This window comes from Nesoenas mayeri (assembly GCF_963082525.1).
Source record: "Nesoenas mayeri genome assembly, chromosome: 3".
Classification (NCBI taxonomy): Eukaryota; Metazoa; Chordata; class Aves; order Columbiformes; family Columbidae; genus Nesoenas; species Nesoenas mayeri.
The window spans coordinates 30,760,956-30,783,901 of NC_137544.1; the positions used below are offsets into that span (position 1 = coordinate 30,760,956).

The 22,946-nt window shown below is 38.5% G+C and overlaps 1 protein-coding gene across 1 annotated transcript in view; it reads left to right on the top strand.

Moving 5' to 3' along the window:
* Positions 1–1,684: 1,684 nt before the first annotated feature.
* COL19A1 (collagen type XIX alpha 1 chain) overlaps positions 1,685–22,946 on the top strand; it is a gene marked incomplete at its 3' end in the record, with an annotated part of 188,045 nt that continues 166,783 nt past the window's right edge. The window contains exons 1-3 of the mRNA XM_080341240.1: positions 1,685–1,877; positions 9,725–9,799; positions 10,280–10,379. Coding sequence (XP_080197366.1) covers positions 1,784–1,877; positions 9,725–9,799; positions 10,280–10,379 — 269 coding nt within the window. The 5' untranslated portion in view covers positions 1,685–1,783. The remainder of the gene's footprint in view (positions 1,878–9,724; positions 9,800–10,279; positions 10,380–22,946) is intronic.

Below are 22,946 nucleotides of genomic sequence, written 5' to 3' on the forward strand. Positions count from 1 at the left end.
GGGACTATAGGTATATGCTGATACACTAATGAAAACAGTCCTAGTAAATCTGCAGTAATTTACAAACCCCGCTAAACTATTGCAATTGCCACAATGCTGAACATACTTATTATTTGTACGCATATATTTACATCTAAAAATCTGTCTGTTGGCGTGTGACATTCGAATTGGTATGCGTATCAAGTGGCCTACATCCTTTAGGTGCAACATACCTGCGAGCAGCGGCGGGTTGGGCAGCACAGCAAACGCTCTCCAGGATGGGGGAAACCGCGCGGTTCAGTAGCGCTCGGGAGAACCCCGGGGGTGCGGAGCCGGAGGCGCATGTTCCACCGCGCCTGTCCCGCAGCGCACCCCGCGGAGGGAGGGCAGCGCCTCCCCGTGCGGCCCCGCTCACCTGTTGGGCCGCTGCAGGTGCCGGCGGGGCTGCCCCGCTGCCGCCCCAGCGCAGCCCCTCGGCGGCGGCCCGGCGGCAGAGGGCTCCCTCGCCCGCGGCGGCTGAGCGGCCCCGCTCGAAGGCGCCGCCGGCCCGAACGGGCTCCCGGCCCCGCTCCGCCCCGGGGCCGCGGAGGAAGCGGCGAAGGGCGCCTGGCCCCTCGCTCAACAAGCCGGGGTCAGCCGCCCCTCAGCACCGCAGGCAGGTCCCGAAGAGCGGGGCGGTGGGAAGGAGCCCGGGGCTGAGGTCCGGGAGCGAGAAGCCGCGGAGAGAGCGGGGTGAGGGCGCTGCTCCAACTCCCAGCCCCGCCGGCCGAGCTGCCCGCTTGCCTTGCTGCCTGCTCACCCGCCCAGTGGTTTAAACCCTCCCTCCAGCAAACTCAACTCTGGCCAAGAGAAATTAAACTCCCGGTAGCGCCGTGTTACAGTCGTAGCTGCCGGGGCTGGGGTCGCTCCCGTCCCAGAGGCTCTGGTGCGCCAGTTGTGGAGGGAGCAGAGCCTCCTGGAGCGGCCGGCGGGGAGGACCCGAGCCCGGAGGTGCGGTGGCAGCGAGGGGGGTGGCGGTATCAGAGATTTAATTGACAAGAGCCCTTCAGAAAATGAGACCTCTGGAGCGGCAGCTCTAGCGAATTACTGATGCCTCCTTGTAAAGCAGGTGCAGGAAATTAAATGATAATGTTATTTGAACATCTATTCACTTTGCTGCCGTTGGGGAGGTTGGAAAAGTTAAGGATGATGTAGTTGCTGTCAGTACATGTGACTGACAGAATAGCTCTGGTGATGAATAACATTCCTTGTAAAAGTAATTATAAAAACTGCATTTTTAGGTATATATATATATAAATATTTATTTTTTTTTTCCAGAATATGTGATTAGTAAAATATTTGTTGTTTTCTGTGTTTCATTAAATTCACGTGTATCCATACATTACAGTCACCTTAGAAGAAAAGCTGATCCTGTCTTTAGAGGACAAAGGAGATGTTATTGAAGCCAGACTGTAGCATTGTGAGATTTTAACTATAAACTCAGTACAGGCTACTCTAGACACCTGGCTATTTTGCAAAGCAGAGAAATATTATATTTTGGGGTTCTTGCCTTTAAACTCAAACAATTTAATGTTGTCCTTGTTCGATTTGAAGACTGCTTTAGCAGTCACTGGCTGTGCTCATTTAAACAGGTAAATTATACCCTTTGTATGTGACTAGCAACTTCCTCTTCTTTACAGCTAAGAAATTCTTGTCTGTAGTTTTCTGGTGGGGTGAGGGGAAAAGAATAATAAGATATTGTTCTGAATATGATTATTTTCTGTTTCAGATTTGTAGCTGATTGTTCACATGTGTCCAGGGGGAGATGAAGTACATTGGATCCTGCATAGTTTGGCTTTGTATGGCAGTCTTCCTTCTCCTTCCTGTTTCTACTTCTGTGGCTGTCAGTGACCAGACCGGTATGTCCATTTTTCTTGCCCATCACAAACCAAAGGCATAAACCTCAGTACTGAACAAATTTGAACAAATAGTGAGATGGTATATTGAAAATAAGCAGTATGAGCAACTAAAATTATTCTTTTTTTTTTTTAATTGGGTTTGGTTTTGGTTTTTTGGTTTTTTTTTTTAAATCTAATTTTGCAGCAGTTCCAAAACAGCCTTTCTGTTTCCTGTGCTTTGAAGACTCATGTTTGGAAGCAGTTGTAGTTCCTATGAGTTTCGGGTTGTACTTTTTGAATTTACTGTACGAAACAAGATTCTAAATCAGACCTTCCAAAACTTTTGTGAACAAAATCATGTGGCTTTATTAGAGCACACCGGTGATCACTTTGACCTAAACAACCTAATGCTCGTGTTAACCTCACCTAAACTTAATCCCCAGACCAGGTCATACATTGCACAGATATAAAGATAGAAAAAGCCCCAAAAGACAAGGGAAAGGAATATAGTAATATTGTTTAAGATAAAAGCTGTTACCCATCTTCTGCAAATTTTCTTGTACTTCTCTGTTTTCTTCTCTCTCTTACTGTCACATGTTATCAAGCTCTCTCACTTAAACTCTACATTGAGACTCCAGAATGTGATAAATTCTGTCTTAAAGGCACATCACATGTGTGTATAGAATACAGAATTGTCAGTTTTCCAGAATTGCTCAGCCTCAGCACATACTTCAACTTTCTAGAATTCTCCTACAATTATTAGCAAGAAGAACATGCTTGTTGGTTGCTATTTAGATATAAATAAAGAGTCCTTTTTCATTAATTTTTTTTTAGAAAATGAAACTTATTTTTAGTAATGCTTTTTTTTCCAGAAACTTCATGAAAGATAGTAGAATTTATATATATACAACAGCTTTGAATCTTCATAACTCATTTAAAACTCATGCCCAAGAAATTTATAAAGTCAATGATGGGGATAATAATCCTTTTGCTACTTCTGGAAACAATAAATAATAATATTTAATGAATACCAAATGTAATGTGTGGGCTCTAAGTTAAGAATAATGCATTGTGAAGAGTCTGAATTTAAGTCAGACTTTTTTGCTTTATATTTTTAGGGCAGGAAGGCTAATTGCTCTACTCATGAATTATTCTTAACCCCTGTGCAAGAGTGAGCCTACATCATAGCTGTGCAATCACTCTCTTCAACTGTCTGAAAGAAGCAAATAGGTTGTCTTCTGTGTTATTGCTAGCTGGTGAACTGTAGATGGGCAGTTTTAAAAGTGCTTAAAGGGTATGAGTGCAGAAGGTTCCCTAATAATATAACTGAATATATGTAAACTTGAAAAATTTTAAAGCAAAATGCCAGAAAGTATCTTTTATTATTATTTTTTTTTTCTCCTAATGAAATGATGTCTTAGTAAAAGGTAGATCAGTCATAGAAGAATGTGACAGATACGCTGTTTCATAGAAGTTCAGTATATAAAAACTGTACATTGTATTACAAGTTTGTGGCTAGGCAGCCAGTTTTCCTTGAACTGATTGCCACAAATGGATCAAATAGGGGTCAAATTGAAGCGCTGGGAAGAAGAGGAGACTCTAAACCTCTCCCAGGAATACCTGACGGTGTGCAGTTGAGAGAGGCTTCTGCAGTTTTAGGTGATTCAGACAGATGGTGAGGAATAACAAGTAGAGAGCTGCCAGCTTGAGCAGCTCTGCCGACAGCAGGGAATGCGCTCAGAGTGAAACTTCAAGTTGATAACAGGAAAGAGACTCTTCTGGAGACTGAAGGAACGGTTACCATCCAAAAAAGAAATATGAGTCATACTCCAGAAGGCAGGAGCTGAGAAGGAACAGACCCTGTGCAGCATTAAGGGGTACAGGTGTGTCTGCAAGACTTGGGTTAATCTGTCCCATTCAGCTCAACCAAGTATTTGGTGTTGAAAAGTTGTGTCATTCTAGTTTGATAATTTCTATGCAGATCGATCTGTTACGAATCGGAAATATGCTCATTTCAAGAGAGAAACATCTAACCTCTTATATATATGTATATAATTATTATTGTTATTTTTCTCTTTCATTAACTGTCTCTCTCAGCCCTTTGTACAATTTCTGTTTGGATCAGCATCTGTCCTTCAGGATCTGCCTAGGCAATCCTTTTGGTTTTCTTCCTCCAACAACGTATGCATAGCACTTATTTCTCACTGTGCTAATATGAAAGCTTCTCCAGCAAAGCTCATTTAGATAGGATCTTGGATTATTGCATTCACTTCCTGAAATTTCTCACCTGATCTAATGGAGTCTAAAGGAATGGCCTTTAAATGCAGGGAGAAGTGTAAATTAAAGTTAATTTGAATGGGGCAGAAGGAAAAAGTGTGTTAAAGGAAGGAAATCTCTTGTGCAAGAGAAAGGTTTGACTTCTGTGTGTATGTAGGGCACAGCTTTTTGAGCTGGCATTCTGAATATACTTTGGGACTTACTCATTGGGTCATTATAGTAAAAAATAAATACCAGTATTGGAAAAAAATGTCAGAGAGTGACAGAGTATGCTGGGTCTTCTCAGAACAATCCTCCTCAGGCTCTGAATGTGTGCCAGTAACCATTAGATTCACATCAAGGATTTCTTTCAGTTGTCACTCGTCCAGAAGTTTTGATCTGCTAATCATTCATCAGAAGGAAGCACTCACTTCTAATGACAGAATGTAGCAAATCTGAGGGAGAGAGTTCAGGAGTTCTCCGCAATCATGTTTTTGATCTGACTTCAAGAATATTTTCTTCATGTTGTCAACTTACATTTTTTTTTATTATTGTGGACATTTGACTTTGGAGCGTGGACACGAAATCTTTCTGTAGTGACACATGAAGTTCTAATTTGATCATTCCTGAATTCTTCATATTAAGTATATTAATACTTTGTCTCATTCCCAGATCACTGCTGCTTTTTCAGCTTTCTAGTACAATTACTGTTTTTCAGTGTCACTTGCTAACCCATGAAAAATATACTATAAACAATGTCCTGGGACTGTTGGGCATGGTGAATTTCCACTGCCTTTTGACGTGGAACATGTTGTGAAAAATATTGGCTCTAGATCGTGATTTTAGATAGGCACTTTAACCCAAATACAGCGAGTTGTTTCTAGTACACAAATCAGTTCATTTTTTTGATTTTCATGTTTTAATACAGCTACATATTTATAAAAATCAAGATAATGACTCTATAGTAACTATCATATACAATGTGTTCATATTCTTACTATTTAATTCTGAATATTTGAGGTTGAAACCACAAACTATTGTTAGCATTGCAGTATTTAAGCAACCTTGCCACCTTTGTTTTCCTTGACTTGTAGTTAAATACTAAGTCTTGGGCAGTGAAGAAGGAGCTTTAAGTATCTATAAGGATGTGGTTCATGAGAGCCTGCACAGTGTAGAAAGCCACTTCAGCTAATGAGTAAGAAGTAAGTAAGATAACAGAGACCCCTAGACCATAAAGGGGGAACAAACTCAGTTACACACATTCTCACTGTGTGAAGCCTGTGAACTTGGTCAGGCTTTTTTCTTTTTTTTTTTTAATGGGAAGGTAAAAACGGGGAAAAAGACATATTCACCTGGGATATGACATTCTATTTTTCACTACCTGCTATTCCTCATGGGAGAATCCAGTTCTCCGAGGTCTAACGTGAGCATCCTAATATTTGAACTTCATTGGTATGGGTTTCTTATTCCCACCTGCCAAAGCTGTTACATTATTTATGTAACCACCTAAATAGTCAGCAGACTTGGAGTTGACTTCTTACCTGTATCAAAAAAAATGTAGATTCAGTCTCCTTCTCCTTCCTCTTTCCACCTTTGTATTAATTAATACATATATTGTAATGTAATATGATGTAGCTAACAGAGTGAAAAAGGAAAGAAAAAAAATCACATCTGATTTTCTGGTACCTCCATATGTGAAGCTACAGGTATGTAGGAAATCTCTATTCTTGACCCTGTTTGAAAGCAGGCCAGCTGAGTCTGCTTCCCTTCAATGCAAATACTTTTGAGGTGGACTCGTTGGATATTAGTGCTGACACTTGTGGTTATCTCACACACTCTGAAGAGGTTCGCTATGCCTATATGTCTATGAAGCCTGATCCAGTAAAAGCGTGAAACAAATCTTAGCTATTATTGGTTTCTGCCTGAAGCTTGAGTCCGACATAGGATGTGTGTACATGTTAGGTGGGTCTTTGCTGTTTGGCCACATTCATTTGACCAGTCGTGCTGACTGATGGAAACTTCAGTCCCCTTACAATGTGCACGTTGGTGGTGTTAGATGGCAGCTGAAAACTTCACCTGAACAGAAAGTTTAATTATAAAGCAGAAGATAAGTACTTGTAATGCGAATCTAGCCATTGCAGGTTACACTTGATCTGGAGGATCCATGAGAGCTTATTGGGAGGTACAGTTCCCCGTCAGGAAGTGCACATGAGAGAAGTCTGTAAGAGTGAGACTGAAGCATGAGACGGAGTCTCCTCTGCCCTCCTTTGCACAGAAAGGAAAACCAGGCACAAGGGCTAGATGGAAGCTGCAGTTTGCTCCAACAGGTGCCCTGGTCATTCCAGGAATTCAGAACATGCCACTGCATGTTGCAGCAGATAAGTCTAGATGCAACGCTGTTGCTTTAATGCTTTCACATAATGCTATTAGAAAACAAAAAAATGTCTTACTAGCATCTTATTGGAGAGACAGAAGATCAGTGACCTGTGGTATACCTCCTTGATTTGCATAATTATATGTTTTATAATAATAAGCTCCTATATAGAACTCATTGATTTCTAAATATTAAGGTCTGTAAATTGTTCTATGAATAGGTGATCTCATTAATTGGCAGGTGTGTTAACTTCAGCTTTAACATCACTATTTTAATATGAATTGTGGACTTCAATCATGTGCAGAGCAATGTAGTCTATAAATATAAGCTTGTTCTTTTTACTGCTTTATTAGTTTTATAGTTGTGTATTCTAGCAGGGCAGGTAGGTGCATGATTTCCATGCTTCGATTACCATTAAGAGTTTGTCTTGCTCTTTTTCTTTCCTCAATGTCTTCATATAGATCTTCAAATTTAGCAACCCACAGGCTGAATGCATAAACTCTCTGTTTTGTCTCAGGCCAAAGGAAATTTCAAGATCTGCCAGCCATATTAAAAAAAAATCTTGGAAGAGGCTAACTTTTTGACTGTACAAACTGTAACTGTAGAAAGAATTTTCATCAGGCATTAGCAATAGAAGTCATCAGTCTTGGTATGGAGAGGTTTTAGTTTTAACGTTTTAGAGTTTTGCCTTAGCTCTCTGGTAAAAAGAATAACATTGGGCTAAAGGAGTGCATCAGCAGCATGAGATAGAAGATTCACAGTAACCCTTTCAGTTCTTTTGGGGATATGGTATACAATGAAATAAGTAACACTTACATGGCATGTCTGTGCTGTGACTGTTATGCCACTGATAAAAATAGGTCCACAGTCCAGTCTATGGCATGTGAGGAATCGTTGCTATCATCTGGATAACATAGAAATTAAGGCTTGAGTCTTTATTTGGACTTAGAAGTAAGTGGCTGAAGGAAATAAGCTAAAGCTCTCTAGTGTTTCACCGCTGAGCCCTCATGTAAGTTAATGCTGAAAAAAACGAAAAACCAAAAGCAACAGGTTGTGTCCCAGGTTCTCTAGAGCTTACCACAGTAGTTCAAGCTAAAATCAGCAGTAATTCATATCTGGCTACTCTTATTGTAAGTACTGTAAAGTAATCTAAACAAAACGTAATCTGCCCCACAGTGTGCATATATATATATAACCTTGATTAGAGAACACATAGATTTAAGGAAAACGTTAGTCAGTGTATGTGTGACATGCTATTGTGGCTTCAGCCAGAATAGGCTTCTGTTACCCCAACATATTTTTTGTAGTTTTACCTGTGTAAATCTACGATAACCACATTAATTGTTCTGGAGTGGCTACAGATGAAAGTCTATAGTCTAATAATCTGTATAACTGATTGAAGACTGAGGTTTGTAGATTAAAGGGTATCCAGGGTGAGCCTGTTTCTGTCACGTACTGTGTGTGTGTGTGTGTGTGTGTGTCTATCATAGGGTGTATTGAAATTGCTATGTTAGTATGTAATTCCAGTGAACACTTTTCACACTATGTAAAACTCTCTGCAAAACAAAAATGGCAAAAGATCTCATTTCGGTTTCAGAAATTTCAACATGAAAGTTCTTTACAGTTCTGCATCTTTTCTGGGGAAAGGGAATATGCAGTGGAAATTGCTGCTGTTTCTAATGCATTGGGTATCTACCTGCGTAGGTAAATGTATGTATATACCCATATTTATGTATATATACGAAGGAAAGAAACAAAACATTGGTGTAGTGCCTTAGAAATAAATCAATTTATGATTGATGTTACTTGTAATCGTATACTGCAATTGAGAAGTAAAGGAAACGGAACTTGATGAATCTCATCAAAAAATGTCTTCTATCTGATCCGTTCTTTACACAGTTGACATAGTTTTCATTAACCGTGTTGTAAGGAGACATCTTTATATCTGTATTATATAATTTAGTTTCACTTTTACTGGTTGTTTCCAATTAGTCATTCCTAATCTAGATCAAATTCTGTAACATATTTAATAGAATTGAAGACTTTTGAAGGATAATATGCTTTCTACATTACTACAGATTGAATGACAAATTTCACATGTTTTAAGATTACAAATATAGCTATTTTGAATGCCAACCTGCCCTCTCGATGCTCTTGAAAATCTTTAAATATAGATGATTTCCAGGTTAGTGGTAGGACATGCCTTCTTACATTTTTTCATTGAACTGACACTTCAGAAAACCCCTCAAGCGTCACTGTTCAGTGGCTTCAGATGTACTTTGGCCATCTTTTTAGTTGTGTCAGCTCAAAATGGGGCTCTGTGCTCGATAAGTACATCGGCCAAATCCTGCTCATCATCTTCCGTTTGATAGTTTCATTAGGGTTTAGCACGGCTATTTGCAAAGTTTAAAGAGTGACATCTATTTCTGACCCATGCACGTAAGTGACATTTCTCTGTATTTTCTTCTTAAAAGTGTGTATTCCTGTGTACATGTATATACATATATACACGAAGAAGAAAGTTCTTTATTATTCAAAAAAGATACTGCATATTAATAATACATTGTTTGAGCTAAGTGTTCAGTTAGATTTAACCTTAGAATTTACCATGTTCCAGATTTTGGAACATTTTGCTTGTTTACCTACTTTGATTTAGACTTAATCCCCTGTAAAGCTGCTTAATTCAACCATTTTTTCAAAATATAAACATTGCTTACATTGTTTATTATATTATATGATTATATCCTTTTTAATCCATATTTTGAAATGACTGTTAACTGAAGTAACAATAGACTATTGTGATGGTAATCAAGCATTTATGCTTTATTGTTTTATGTTTGCTAATGGGGGAAAAAGAAATTTTTATAGTAATATAGCTGGAAATATAAAAAACTTAGAGCAGATGTTGTGCTTTATATAGTATTGTAGATGGAAAGAGCTTTGTAAGAATTTAGTGTATTTCTTCTGCTTATATTGTTCATGTGAGCTTTAATCATAAACATCTGAATTAAAATGTGATAAAATTTGTATGTGCTTATATTATTAGAAGTGTAGTGTGAAATCTGAAATATTGCTCTTATTTAAATTTTGTAATTTGGTTTATTGCTGTTTTTCTTATCCTAAAGAAACAAAAAGAAATATTCCTGTTAATATTACTATTGCTGTCATGATAGTTTGTTCTGAGTCATTTTTGTTTGATAGAATTTTATGATAGATATGAAACTGTATTCTCTTCAAGGTCCCATGTGTCCTTTAATGAAAACAGTTGTCCATCGTCTCAAACAAATCGGCAGAGACAGTCTCATTTTTTCAGGTAAATGACTACACTAATACAGATATCTGAATTAATTGGCTAATAGTGGATGTATCGGACTAAAGCTGGCCTTAAAACTGAAAGGACAGTACAGAATGCCACCCTCATGCTCCAAAAACTGTTGTTTTTAAGAAAGCGGGGTTAAAATCAGAATGTGTTGTTCTTGGAAAGTATTGGTTCAGATTCTGCAGCCACACTCATTTCCATTGTTTTTCCCTGCATTCTTATTAGCTCAGAGGATAAAGGGGAATAACTAATGCATTTCTCAGGCTGCAAAGTCATCTACTGAGTGAATTTTGCACTGATAGTTTCTCTGTCAATAAAATGAATATTGGAAATTTCTCTAACTTGAGGTACTGGTTTTCAAAGTAGCTTGTCAGTCTGTACTCTAGAAAGTGACCAAGCATGCTAAATGTCAGCATTTACCTTCATTTTATAAATTCCATTAAACAAGCTAAATAATTATATTGTATTTCACAGGGTTTGATCTGGCAGAAAGCTTTTCTTTGAGGCAAACATCTTGTGGAGGGGAAAAAATCTGCTTTAAACTGGGAAGCGCACCTCTCGTCAGAGACACAAAGTAAGTGGAATACTACATTCATGCTAAGTCTTTACAAGACGGAGCTCAGACTAAACGCTGCTGCTGAACTGAAACACTGAGCAGTGTATCCAAAGGATGCCGCAGAAAGATAAGTATGTCTGTTTTCAGGCACTTTCATCTGTAACAGTTTTTTCTTCAGGAAACATTTTGATTCACATCTGCTTTTCTTCTGGAATCTGGAAGCATCTAAGTACAGAGTTCATTGTGAATCTCTCTTTCTCAGATTGTGATTCTGATATTGAAAACTCTACTGTTTACATATAAATATTTATAAAACAAAGTAAACAAAGACATTTCATGGTATGACAAGAAGTGTTATACTAATCTCTTAGTGAAATTGTCTGTCCTCTCTCTCATTGCTGCTGGCAGGATTAATAGGAGAGAAAGAGCCACTATTTCCTTAAACGCTCTATTTTCATGATATTTTTTTTCCAGTGGAATTGGCATCTTGCCTTTGAGCAGCAACAGAATGGTGGATACTCAGTGTAGAGGCAAAACTAGTCAGCATCGTATTTCCACACAGGTGGGATGAAAAGCAGAGACTGCATGAAAAATCAAAAGGAAGGTGAAGGAGAGTAAGGCACAATGGGATTGGATGGATTTACGTTTGCACGGGGATAAGGAAATGGCAAGAAGCAGTTAGGAATGTAGTTTCAAGTTCCCTGTGCTCAGTGGAGAGAGGATCATCTCAGAGCTTCTTGGTTGAGATGTGCTCCAGGTCATGGGACTGTGGTTTCTGTACAGCGCGTTCCTCTGGTGACAAGGGAAGCAACTGTCTTCCCGTGTCTTCAGGTTGGACATTCTCTGTTGCAAGACCTTTGGCTCCAGCTCATCTGGGAAAAAATACACCCAGCCCTCGGAATTCCCCTTTGGGTGGATGCTGGGCAGGGCCCAGAGGGGCTGGGGGAGGCGTGAGGTCAGGGGAGAAGGAGAAGAGAGGAATCGGAGACACCAAGCAAAGTGATCTTTGGGACAGGAGAACATTTAAAGAAATAGGACCTAAATATTCTAGAGTTCTAGACAGATTCTAAGGGGTTTTTTTGAGGTATTAGATAGTGTAAATGCTAAATGTTTATGCCTGTGTAATTCTGCAAAGTTAAACAAGGCAATATCTGTCTTTTTTAAAAAACACCTTGAACATTTCCTATTGAAGGAAAAATCACTACATAAAATGACTTAACATAGAGAGCACTCTATTTGCATTAGAGCCTTCCCAGTATTACGAAGACTGTCTTTAGAACAGGAAGAGGTAAAATTAGGTACCACCCATACATGCCTTTATTAAAAATATTTCAAAAGCTTATTAGTAAGAAAACATTTTAAAAATTCTGCTATTATTTTTACATTTCTTTCAATGGCGAGGGATTTGAGGAAAATGTGAGACTATAGAAGAGTAGAAAATCAAGGCAATATCAAAACATGTGGGGCAATTTTCCGTATAGGAATTAAAAAGCTAAATATTACTTTGTTTACAATGGAACGCATGTTGCAAGCTGACTTATTTTATTCTGAAACTGTAAGAACATCAATGGCAAAAATTGAGTGAGAGAAGCTAGAAATTGGAAAAGGGTGAATTATTTAAAATTCATATTACTTTGAGAAAAAATCACGATTGGTAAGGATTGATTTCTGAGAATTTGATATTTTTGGAAGGGTCTGACAGGTGATTTTGAGGTTGAAAAATGTCAGCCTTTTTTCTTAGCTTTTAGTAGACCTGAATACTAATATCTATGCTTTATTTTTTCTAAAACAGCTTATGTGTGAAGGCAGAGAAAATAGGGAATTCACGTCATGGCTGATAGCTGTGGCTTAGCAAAACCTTAACTCTTAGTGGGTGCAAGGAAAATACTCTAGATTATTTTCCTTTTTTTTTTTCCTAACAGACCTAACAGATTTTTTTCTATATTTTATGTGTTCAGCTTTTTGGAGGGAGGATGACTCTGAGATAAAAATGGCTACTTTTTCTTCATTTTCAGGCTGACTTGGGCAAGGGATAAAGAATTTCAGTAAAAGGTAAACCTGGAGGACAGGTGATTTGGCTTTAATGGTCTCTTGCTTCTCACATTCCTCTCCCTCCCTGTTGTTTTCTTCTATGTGTTCTCATTAAATGAAAAAATAAAGATTCCTCTAAAAATATGCATATCCAATGGATGAAAACTTAGGCTGGATGAAGCAACTGAGATGTTAATAAAATGGGTAACAGTGCTAATATATGAATAAAGTTAGGCTGAAAATTAATATTGCGTCATTGATGTTAACAAGGTAAGGTTTTCTGTCAGCTTGCTGTGAAAGTAAATGGAACCTCTTACATACATCTCCGTGAACTAAAAAAGGGTATTTTCAATAACATTCAAGCATTGCAGAATTTCTGTTAACTCCTAGTCCTCCATGGCAATACCTTTCCTCATGCTTTTTTAACCTTTCTTCACAGAGAAATGCATGTCATAATTAAGAATAGAATAGAATAGAATAGAATAGAATAGAATAGAACAGAACTTACTTTTTCATTCAATATGTTGAATGTTTAATAGCTTTCTGTTGTTGAGATAACACTTCTGACAAGATTTTTAAAAATTATTTGTTTGAAGTATTTTTTTATAGTCTTCTGAACTTCAGAGTTGGTTTTTAAAAATAAGGACAGAAGGCAATCAGGAGCATGAAGTCAGATTTTGACATGGTAGCATTAAAATGAAGGATAGTCAGGAACTTGGGTATCTGTCATCATACCTTAGAATTTACTTTATCTCAGTTATTAATGCAGGATGTCTTGTAATACATTATTTTTATTTAAATCTGCTTCTCTTAGGTTATGTCAGATTGTATGGTTCTAGACCCCTTGTGTTACTAGATGTATGAGGTTTTAAGATCATTCTGCCTCAGAAAATATGTTAGTAGACGTGGTGTGCAGTAAGCAGCAGAACAGTGTTTGTTATCCATCCTGCAGGAAACTGAGAGTATCTGATTAAGCTGACTAGCAAGTATCAAGTAACTTGGCACATCTCCTCTTGCATTTCATTCATTCAGTCGTAGTGTTGGTAATAGAAAGCTATGCTGTGCCATTTTTCTTGTGTGATGCCATTTTGGTTTTTTCAATGGACGTGGAGTAGTGTTGCACCTATTTATATGTTGTAAATAATTTACAATGCAGTGTCAGCTTGGGAAATTGATTATGTCTATTTGTGTTGGATTTTAGTTATATCTCTTTATCTCTTTTTGTGAGGGAGTTTTGTGTGTATTTTGTCTTGTGACAGGAGATGGTTATCTTTTCTTATACTCCATGTAAATGAGTATTAAATATTAATTTAATTTTAGTAATATTTTCGGGATTAAAGAGTGATTTAAAAAAAAAAATAAATAAAATACTGTGAGTTACTAATTGCAGTTCTTACGCAGACATTAATAGAAGTTATTCCTGAGTAAAGTAGTATAACTGAGCCTTTGAATCCTGAAGAAAGTCACAGTAAAATACTGTTATGGGGAGTATCCAGCTATACAGTCATAATAATAGTAATTGTATAGTGTTTTAATTTTATCTCAATAAATACATTTTGGAGACATGTTTTGTTCTCTAGAGTTGAACGCATCTGCCTGTGCTGCGTGTTGCAGTTTGGCGCAGAGCTCACTGGCAAGGGCAGCCCAGGGCTCTGTGCTGATAGCAGCTCCCCCAGGTCTGCCAGTGGTATTCGGCACTTCTGGACATGGGGCCTTCTAGTCTGAGCTTTTTTCTTCAGTTGCCTTGGAGTAAATAGCTCTATGATGAAATAATTTCACTGTCCTTCTCTAAAGATCCATCAGATGTCAGTTGTTCCTCATTCTCACTTCTCTGCGTTGCTGGTGAGCCATTTTTTTTCTCCTCTGAAAGCACCAATAAAGGAAATAGGAAGTTTATTTCGGCTGTGTTTCAGAATGTTTTTGAAATGGATGTTAATGGCACAGTCATGGCTTTCTTATTTTGTAGTTTGTTTGGCTTGACAAATCATATTAATTTACTGAGGAAATTATCGTAGCTGGCAGTTAAATGATCTCAGAGTTACAGCGGTTGGGATTACTCTCACGACTTTTTTAGGAATTCTTCCCCTTTCGGTGTGAGATACTACAAAAGAGCTTGGATTTTGACTGTATTTGGACTACCGAGCCCCACCAGTGATGTAGTCACTGGCTGCTGCCAGAAGAGCTGTGGCTTGGGCCAGATTTCAGATGAAGTGTTTCACCTCCTTGTGGTGTCTAGTTCCTGGATGCAGCAATACTGTTCCCATTTCTGTCACTATATTCCAGGCTGGAGAATTATTTCTGCTGAGAACAGAAATCACTGATGAAAGAATATTTATGTGGGGTTGTTTGTTTTTCGTGTTAAACTTTTTAATTGCAAAAAGTGCATAGGGAATTTCATTTCCTAGAGCACAGCTGGCATCAAGCGAGGCAGTTTCTGTGTTCACCATTAAAAGCCTTTTCATAGCTAGCACTTTTCTCCCCGAAGGCACCTATCTCTGGGTGGCTTTGCAACTGTTTATTTTGTCATATTTTCTCTGGTTCTATCTGCTGAGACTTCTTTCTTCACTAAAATAATAAATACTAAGTTCCTTGCATATGACTTCACCTGTCAGTGAATGTCCACATGGGTATGATTTTTGATTAGGTTTTGCACATGGTGTGTGATTTGGGCAGCAGAGCCGGGTTCAGCAGATCTATATTAAGCAGTAGTATACATATTTCTCAAATGAAGTATGGAATGGATAGATGTGAAAATCAACAGCTTCCAAAAGATTTATTTGAAAACTTTTAAAAGGTCTACTGAAAATGGCAGTGAGGAGGCACCCTTGTTTGGGGGCAGTAGTTCCAGTTGTGCTGACCAGCTTTTATCTGTGCCCACACAAAGTCCCGCTAGCCTTTAGTCTATTAAAATATTAGATGGTTATGTAAGAAACCACCTCTCCCTTCCTACATTGGATACTTATTTGAGGTCATTTGAGCTGTTGGAGCCAACAATGCTAAGACTGAAATGTCTGGTATTTTGGTTGCAGGGTATTTTCAAGAAAAGGGCCTTGTCTCTGCAGTTTGCTTCCTGAGTGTGGGAGCCTGAGTTTAGTGTAAATCCTGCAAGAAACATGCCCCGATCTTTTTATAAAATTTAAAATTCAGACATTAATTATTTTTTTTATTGCTATATTGGTCTTGAATAATCATGTAATTTATCATGTGATTTACTATATGGAAATAATTGGGAAAGCAAAAGTAACAACAGATAGGTGGCAGAGGAGAAGAATGTATATAAAAGTGTATAGTACTTACATTGAGTCTGACTGCAAGGGAACAGAGAGCAGATAAAAAATGTTTTCATTAGGCCACTGACTGTAGTAAATCTGAACCTTTTTATCTCTGGTGTGTTCCTCAGACAGCAGAGCGCTTAATGTGACAGCATCATACCAGCTGAACTAGTGAGACAATGTTGGATGAAGGGGACTGTTTTGTTTCCTTTTTTTCCCCAGCAATGCTATTCTTGCAGTAAAGTGCTTTCTGACAAAAGGGCAGGAGCTTTTGGGAAATGTGTAGCAGCAGTGTTTATGTGGAACCCCCAATGGGTTCAGGATGAAACTTAAGGCAGGTAATAAGCAAATCACAGAAGCACTGGATGAACAAATGTTGAAGACAGTTTACTTTCCTTACTTGAAAAGGTATCCTTAATTTGAAAACATGTATTTCAGGTCAGGTTAGTGTTATTTTTTTTTCCTTCTGTCAATGTTTTAAAGGAGAAATCCTTCCAGACAAGATTATTATTTGGAAAAAAAATAGAAGTAGGAGTTCAGCTTCACAGCAGTCCCCTCCAGCTCTCAGCCTCATCTCCCTTCCTCCTCATCATCGTCAGCTTCTCTGGTCAGCCAGGCCAGTGGCTGATCCCCAAGGCTGTGTGATCCCCAGCAATCCCAGCGGGGAAGGAGCAAGAACGTGCTGCTGGGGCAGAGAGCAGCCTGCCAGTAGCTTAAGCAAACCCAGAAATTGCACCTTCATTGTAATAGTTTAACCTGCCCTGAGGAAAACACTTCTGTCGTTGTGATTAAAACAATGGCATCTACAGTAGCTAAGCAATTTCACTTTTGTGATACACTCCTATAAAGGATTATTTTTTATTTTCATCTGACATGGATGCCAAAACTATTTTTCATTTTTCTTATTGGGTAGGATAGTAAAACTTAAAACAGATACTGCCATAGATGCCACGATTGCTAGACAAAGTTATTTTGTTATTAGATTTCTACGTTCAGCACAAGCAATTTACCTGGATGCACTCCTGTGGGCCTTGTTCAAAATGTGGAACAACAGATTCTGCCCCAGGTGGTTTGGTTTTCTGGTACAGTAGCAGAAGGGAGCCTGAAGTGGTGCTGGACTGTGGGGAGCTTTCACAAGTTTACATGTCTCTTATTCCCTGCCAAACATGCTGACTTTTGAGGTCTTTGTAATGTTATCTTTCTTTTTCTTGGCCATCCTTTTTGAAGAAGAAGGTTCCCAAAAGTGAGTACAAGATAGTACTGTAAATTGAGAAGAAGGCTGCAGATCCAAGTCTGTAACAAGAACTGTTTTTGATGAGAACACTAGTCAGAATAGTTTAAGAACAAAAATACTGCTACAAAATTAATATAGTTGAAGCGTCTTAGAAATCCAGAGTAAATATGGATATATACTGCAATGCTGTATGCAACTACAGAGAATTTAATGAAATGTACTGGATATAATGCATGCAGCTGAGGATAGACTGTAACCCACATATGTTGCAGTATAAAATTAGGGATTGGAAGATCATTTATCCGATTTGCTGATTGGGTTGAGAGGATTCAAGTGTCTTTGTAAAATGCATATAATTTCTCCAGCAGAAGCAGTGGTGCCATGTGCTTCAGAAGTCATTTATCAGCAGACTGGGAAAAACCCAAATGTAGTAAATCAGATTTTTTTCTTTTTCTTTTTCTGGCTTTTGTGATTTAACGCTTTGTGAAATGTAGTTTGCCTTAGCTATGCTGCCAGACATTCCTCCTCTTAACTGAAGTTACACCTACAAAAAGAAGTTTGTGCTGATACATCTGTGTCTACAATGGGGCTTTTTTGTTTAAAGATGTCATAGAAATACCATTCCCTTCCCCCACCTTGCATCTGAGTTTTTAGTTTTTCTGTCTAAAAATAGTTCACGGGCTCTCTCACAGTGAAACTGCCTAGTGCTTTTTTCATTACACTGATTTTCATTTATTTCCAGTTGATTGTGAAAGATTTTTGGCCTCTAGCATTTCTCTGCGGTTAGCTCTTCACAGTTTTCATCATTGTGCTATGAAACATCTTTTATTTATGGAGATAAATTGCCAAATTTTTAAAAATACTTATTTAATTTTGCATTAACAGTGCAGTCCATGCCCTGGATTTTTCACTTGGAGGTCTGTGTATCAACTTGATTTCAGTCATAAGCGTACAGAGTGTGCTGATTGCAGCCTTGTCTCAAGTGGATATTTGTCATGTCACCAACTCATTTCAAAACTTGGAATGATTTAATAAACTTCAAGATGAAGAACAGTCTCCAATCTGTAGAAACAAAGTCCTTATGTACAGATATTGGTGTATTAGCAGACCCATGTGCAAGATATCATAGGGGGGTTTTATTTAGTCAATATGATGAGTTGCAGAATCTCAGAATTCTATTAAAAAAATAAATCCTAAAAATATTCTGGGATTGAGCATGACAATATAGGATTTGAATAACTTGTTGATAGTTCCTAATATGGCATTCGGCTTGTAATTGTTATATGAAAATGCATGTATCTATTATTTTTGAGATTAGGCTGCTGCTTATTGCTACATCCATGATAGCAACATTAATGTTAAAGTCCTTGAAAAACTTCAATTTATCTCTTTTACTCATTTTCTCTATGAACTCTGCTGAGAGTTTAGTAAGAAACGTGTATGTTCATAATCTACGGTGCACTGTGTTGATGACTCATACTGTTGAATGCATATCCCATACAGTAGCAATGTCTATTTTATGGCTAATTAACGTAAGGTTTACTTTGGACCTCTCCTGAGAGGTAACCACACAGGTAGCACCATCAAGCTGCTGTGACTCCACTCACCTTATTTTTTATCTTACTGGATCTGTCTCTAAATGAGCAGTTCAGAATACTAGATGACTGCCAATTTAAATTCATCTGTGAAACTAAACATAAAAAGAGAATGGTATTCACCAGGAGCACATACCATAACAGGGGGGAAGAAGTGCACTTCCAGGTCCAGTTCTTGGAATTGAGACGCTCCATGCTGGATGTGCTTACTTTGAAGTACAGCACATGTATCTGCAGCATGAATTTATTGCTGTCCCTCAGGATTGACATCCAGCATCTGACTTGTACAGGATCAGTAGATAACACTCACCCATTTTATAGGAAAAGGTGTTATTTGGAAACGAGGTGTTTTGGGAAGGGAGTCTTCTAGGGCAATCGGTTGTCCTTTTTTAAAAAAAACAATCTCCTGTGAAATTAGGTCACTGAAAATGTTTCACATAGGTTGTTTCATTCCTATTTGAACTGTGGACAATATGTGATACAGACAATAACTCATAAGAATAATCATATGGACAGAGACACTAGAAGAAAATGTACCACAACAGGACCAAACATAGAAGATACGTAGTAGTGAGTAGTGGTAGTTCAGTAATGAAACTATATGATAACTTGAATGTCTGAAAATGTTAGATGCAAGAAATGCAGTCAGACATCTGTGTTTACTCAAAAAGGAGCATAGGCTTTGAAACTATTTCTATTTTTTTATAGGTTACTTTCATTTCCACAGGACTTTCATTAAATTTAGGAAGTGATAAATGATTGTATCACTGTTAGTATGTGGAGAAAGAAATGCTTTGCTACCAGGAAATTACATAAGCTTAAATTTGGTTTGTTGTGAAAGTGTTAGGAGCACTAAAAAAACAATTTGTGCTTCAAGATAGCTGATATGATTTCATGGAAATGAAAAGTCATGACTCATTAACTGATTGGAGTTCTTGAAAGACTGAAGAGTTATAACACAACCTTGCCTCATTGCTCTCCTTAAGGACCAGTTAGCTCTACTAATATCAATTCATATTATGCTTAATATTACATTTTTTTACAGCATTCTAACTTTTGTCATAGCAGTTAAATGTCATGTCTTTAAACAGCTCATGTTGGATTGATTTTGTTCTCATACACAACTAAATGTGTGCTCCTCTCCAACTGTCTCTAGATGACACTACCTGAGCAGGGGGAGTTGGACCAGAGGTCCCTCCCAAAGTCAGCCACTCTGCGATTCTATTAGAGACTACTGTTAATGGATTTTCTTCTGTAAGAATATAGATTCTTACAATATTGGGTACTTAATTCCATTGTCAACCAAGTAATTTACAGGGTAAGAGCGAATTCATCAAAATGGTGGGTTTTTTTCATGGAATGGTGAGGGAACAAAGTATTTTCTTTTTAAAACTTCCATAATATTGCTTGTATCTTATTGCATGCTTAAATTTTACAGTTTTACACACTGCAAAATATTAGTGATATTTTCTTTGCTGTCATAACTCTTCCACACTTCATCTACTAACCTGAGGTTTATAGTAGGTAATACAATGTTCCTAAAATTTTCATCAGCAGTGAAGATTCCAGTCTCAGCCTAACCACTGAAAAATAAGATCATTGCTTATTCTAGTTCTGTTACTTTCACACAGAAGTTACTGAGATGATCCAACCTCAACCTAAGTTATAGTTAATAAATAAGCATGCATTGTTTTAATGCAAAGTTTTGTATGGTGAAGGCTTTGCTGTTCTGAGACAAGTTTGTGAATTCCCAGCATACCAAATTTCCTTGTTTGGATATAAGGCATCTGGCCCCTTTGCCCAGCCTGAGAAGGACTCCTGGTAATATCCACTGTTCTTTCAAGTTGGGTTTGGTGGACTCTTTTGATGGGCTTAGGAAAAATCTAAGTAAAATGTTCGTTGACTTATCCAAAGTTTGAAGCCTCCTTTCAACACATCTGTCATTGACCTGGTGCAAGACCTCGTCTCTCTTTACAAGCTTTTTTTGGTTTCTCTCCTAGCCCTTTAAAGGAAATACCTGGCCGTTTCCCAGCTAGGTCTGATAGGAAGAGGTCACAGATCCTTGGCCCATCCTATTAAACATAGCTATGATTCAGCAGATAGCAATGCAATGTTGATGTTTTTTAGCTTGAGAGATGCAGGCTAAGCTGTACGTGCTCTTTTTTTCTTTTTCAAAAAAGCGATAATTTCCAGTTTCTGAAAATGCTACTAAGTCTTTCTGTGTGACGCAAAAAAATTCTTAAGCTTTTATTTTCCATATTCATTCACTTAGAATCTATGAATGTTAACAGGTTTTACCAACTGTAAAAGAGCACATTATTTATCTAGTTATCCTTCAATTTGTAAGCAGAACACCAAGCTTAAATATTCATAGACTAGTCATGCTGTGTGTAGGGGGTGTTAAAGCAAAAACACGTTCTCTCTCTGTAGCTTCACTCTTGCAGCTGACAGAGCTACTTATTTCAGGTCAGACCCTGGTATCTGGTATCATTAACCTTCTTTCTTACTCTGTGCTCTTCTGTTGGTAATTTAATCCTCTCCTCTTATGCCTTTTTTTGGGGGGGGGGAGATCAGCTGGAAGCAAGATGGGTAGATATATCCATCTATAACAATGTCATAGGCTGTAGTACCTTCGGTGTTGCCTGTGTCTTTTTTCTCAAGCACTTCTTGTGATTTTAGCTTAGAGGTAATTTATTTGTAGGCAGTCCTGCATGCTGACAACTAAGAGACCAGTTATCGAAGCAATTTTTTTAGGAGATTAGGAAAAAAGCCTCACTCTGTTTGGTTCAGCTGCACTCCATACAGCAGTTCTTGTAGTTCTCCCTTACCACTGCCCGTCACACAGTTGTGTTCACTGTGAGCACTCAGGGTTTTCAGAAAAGGGATGCTGGACTGAGAAATGCTTTGCCTTTTAGTATCAGCCAGGGTTGTCTAGGACCTTGCCGAACAAACCAGGGAAGGTTGAGAGAGGTTCTCCTCCCCCTTTACTCTGCCCTGGTGAGACCTCATCTGGAATATTGTGTCCAGTTCTCGGCCCCACAGTTCCAGAAGGACAGGGAACTGCTGGAGAGAGTCCAGCGCAGGGCAACAAAGATGATTAAGGGAGTGGAGCATCTCCCTTATGAGGAAAGGCTGAGGGAGCTGGGTCTCTTTAGCTTGGAGAAGAGGAGACTGAGGAGTGACTTTATTAATGTTTACAAATACATAAAGCGTGAGTGTCACGAGGATGGAGCCAGGCTCTTCTCGGTGACAGCCAATGGTAGGACAAGGGGTAATGGGTTCAAACTGGAACACAAGAGGTTCCACTTAAATTTGATAAGAAACTTCTTCTCAGTAAGGGTGCCAGAGCACTGGAACAGGCTGCCCAGGGAGGTTGTGGAGTCTCCTACTCTGGAGACATTCAAAACCCGCCTGGACACTTTCCTGTGTAACCTCATCTAGATGTTCCTGCTCCAGCAGGGGGATTGGACTAGATGATCTTTCGAGATGCCTTCCAATCCCTAACATTCTGTGACTCTGTGAAGGAAGCAGGGGGACCCTATTTCAAGTATAGTCAACAGTTAACATTGCTACTGCTTGTTCCATTGCTTCATTGCAAAAAGCTACTGAAAATTTAGGTGAGACTAAGCAGGAAGAAATTAAGGGCTCTAAGGAAACAACATAGTAGGCTGGGTAGCGCAACATCCTGCAGAAATACACAAAGTAGCTCTCACAAGAACAGTGTGAAAAGGCAGACGGTGTGAATCTCTCAGCATGCAGCTCCTGTGTACCAAACTAAAAAGACTGTTCTGTTTCTGGCATCGGCTAGTGCCACTGGATACCTGTACAAATATCTGTACAGTGCTAGTAAACTGGCTGTGAAAACCTCCAAGGATAGACGAATGCTTAGATTTCTTCCTCTAGAGAAGATTATATGGCTATATAGGCCAAGAAATAGGAAACATCATTCCTCATTTTCTCCCTCCTTTCCAAAGTATTATGTCCATTGTCTGTCTTCAGACTGAAATGATCGTGTCCTCCAATCAACAAATTCTCTATAGTAGGCTGAATTTTCTTTGCTTTTCCAGACAAGAGCAACAACTGAGATCTACAAATCATTATCACTGCACCATAGATCTTGCTTCAGGGTAGGAAGAGTGTAAAAATGCGTGCAGTTTTCACTGCCAGTTGATTTTCAGAGGTTACAGTAATTATTTCTTTTCTCTAACATCTTTAGAGGGTTTCTTGATGTCCTGGTTTTGTTAAAAACAAGTTTCTCTTTCAGTGAATTTTGCCTGTCAGCTAAAGCCTTCATATTAACTGCATTTTCCTGGAGAACCAGACACATGTTTTGGTAAAATCTAGCAATGGAATGCAAACTTATTGATAAGCACGGATGGACATCTCGCGAGAGGGGCGACGAGAAACAAGTGACCAAGAAACTGACTAACTGTGTATAACATTCCATTCACGT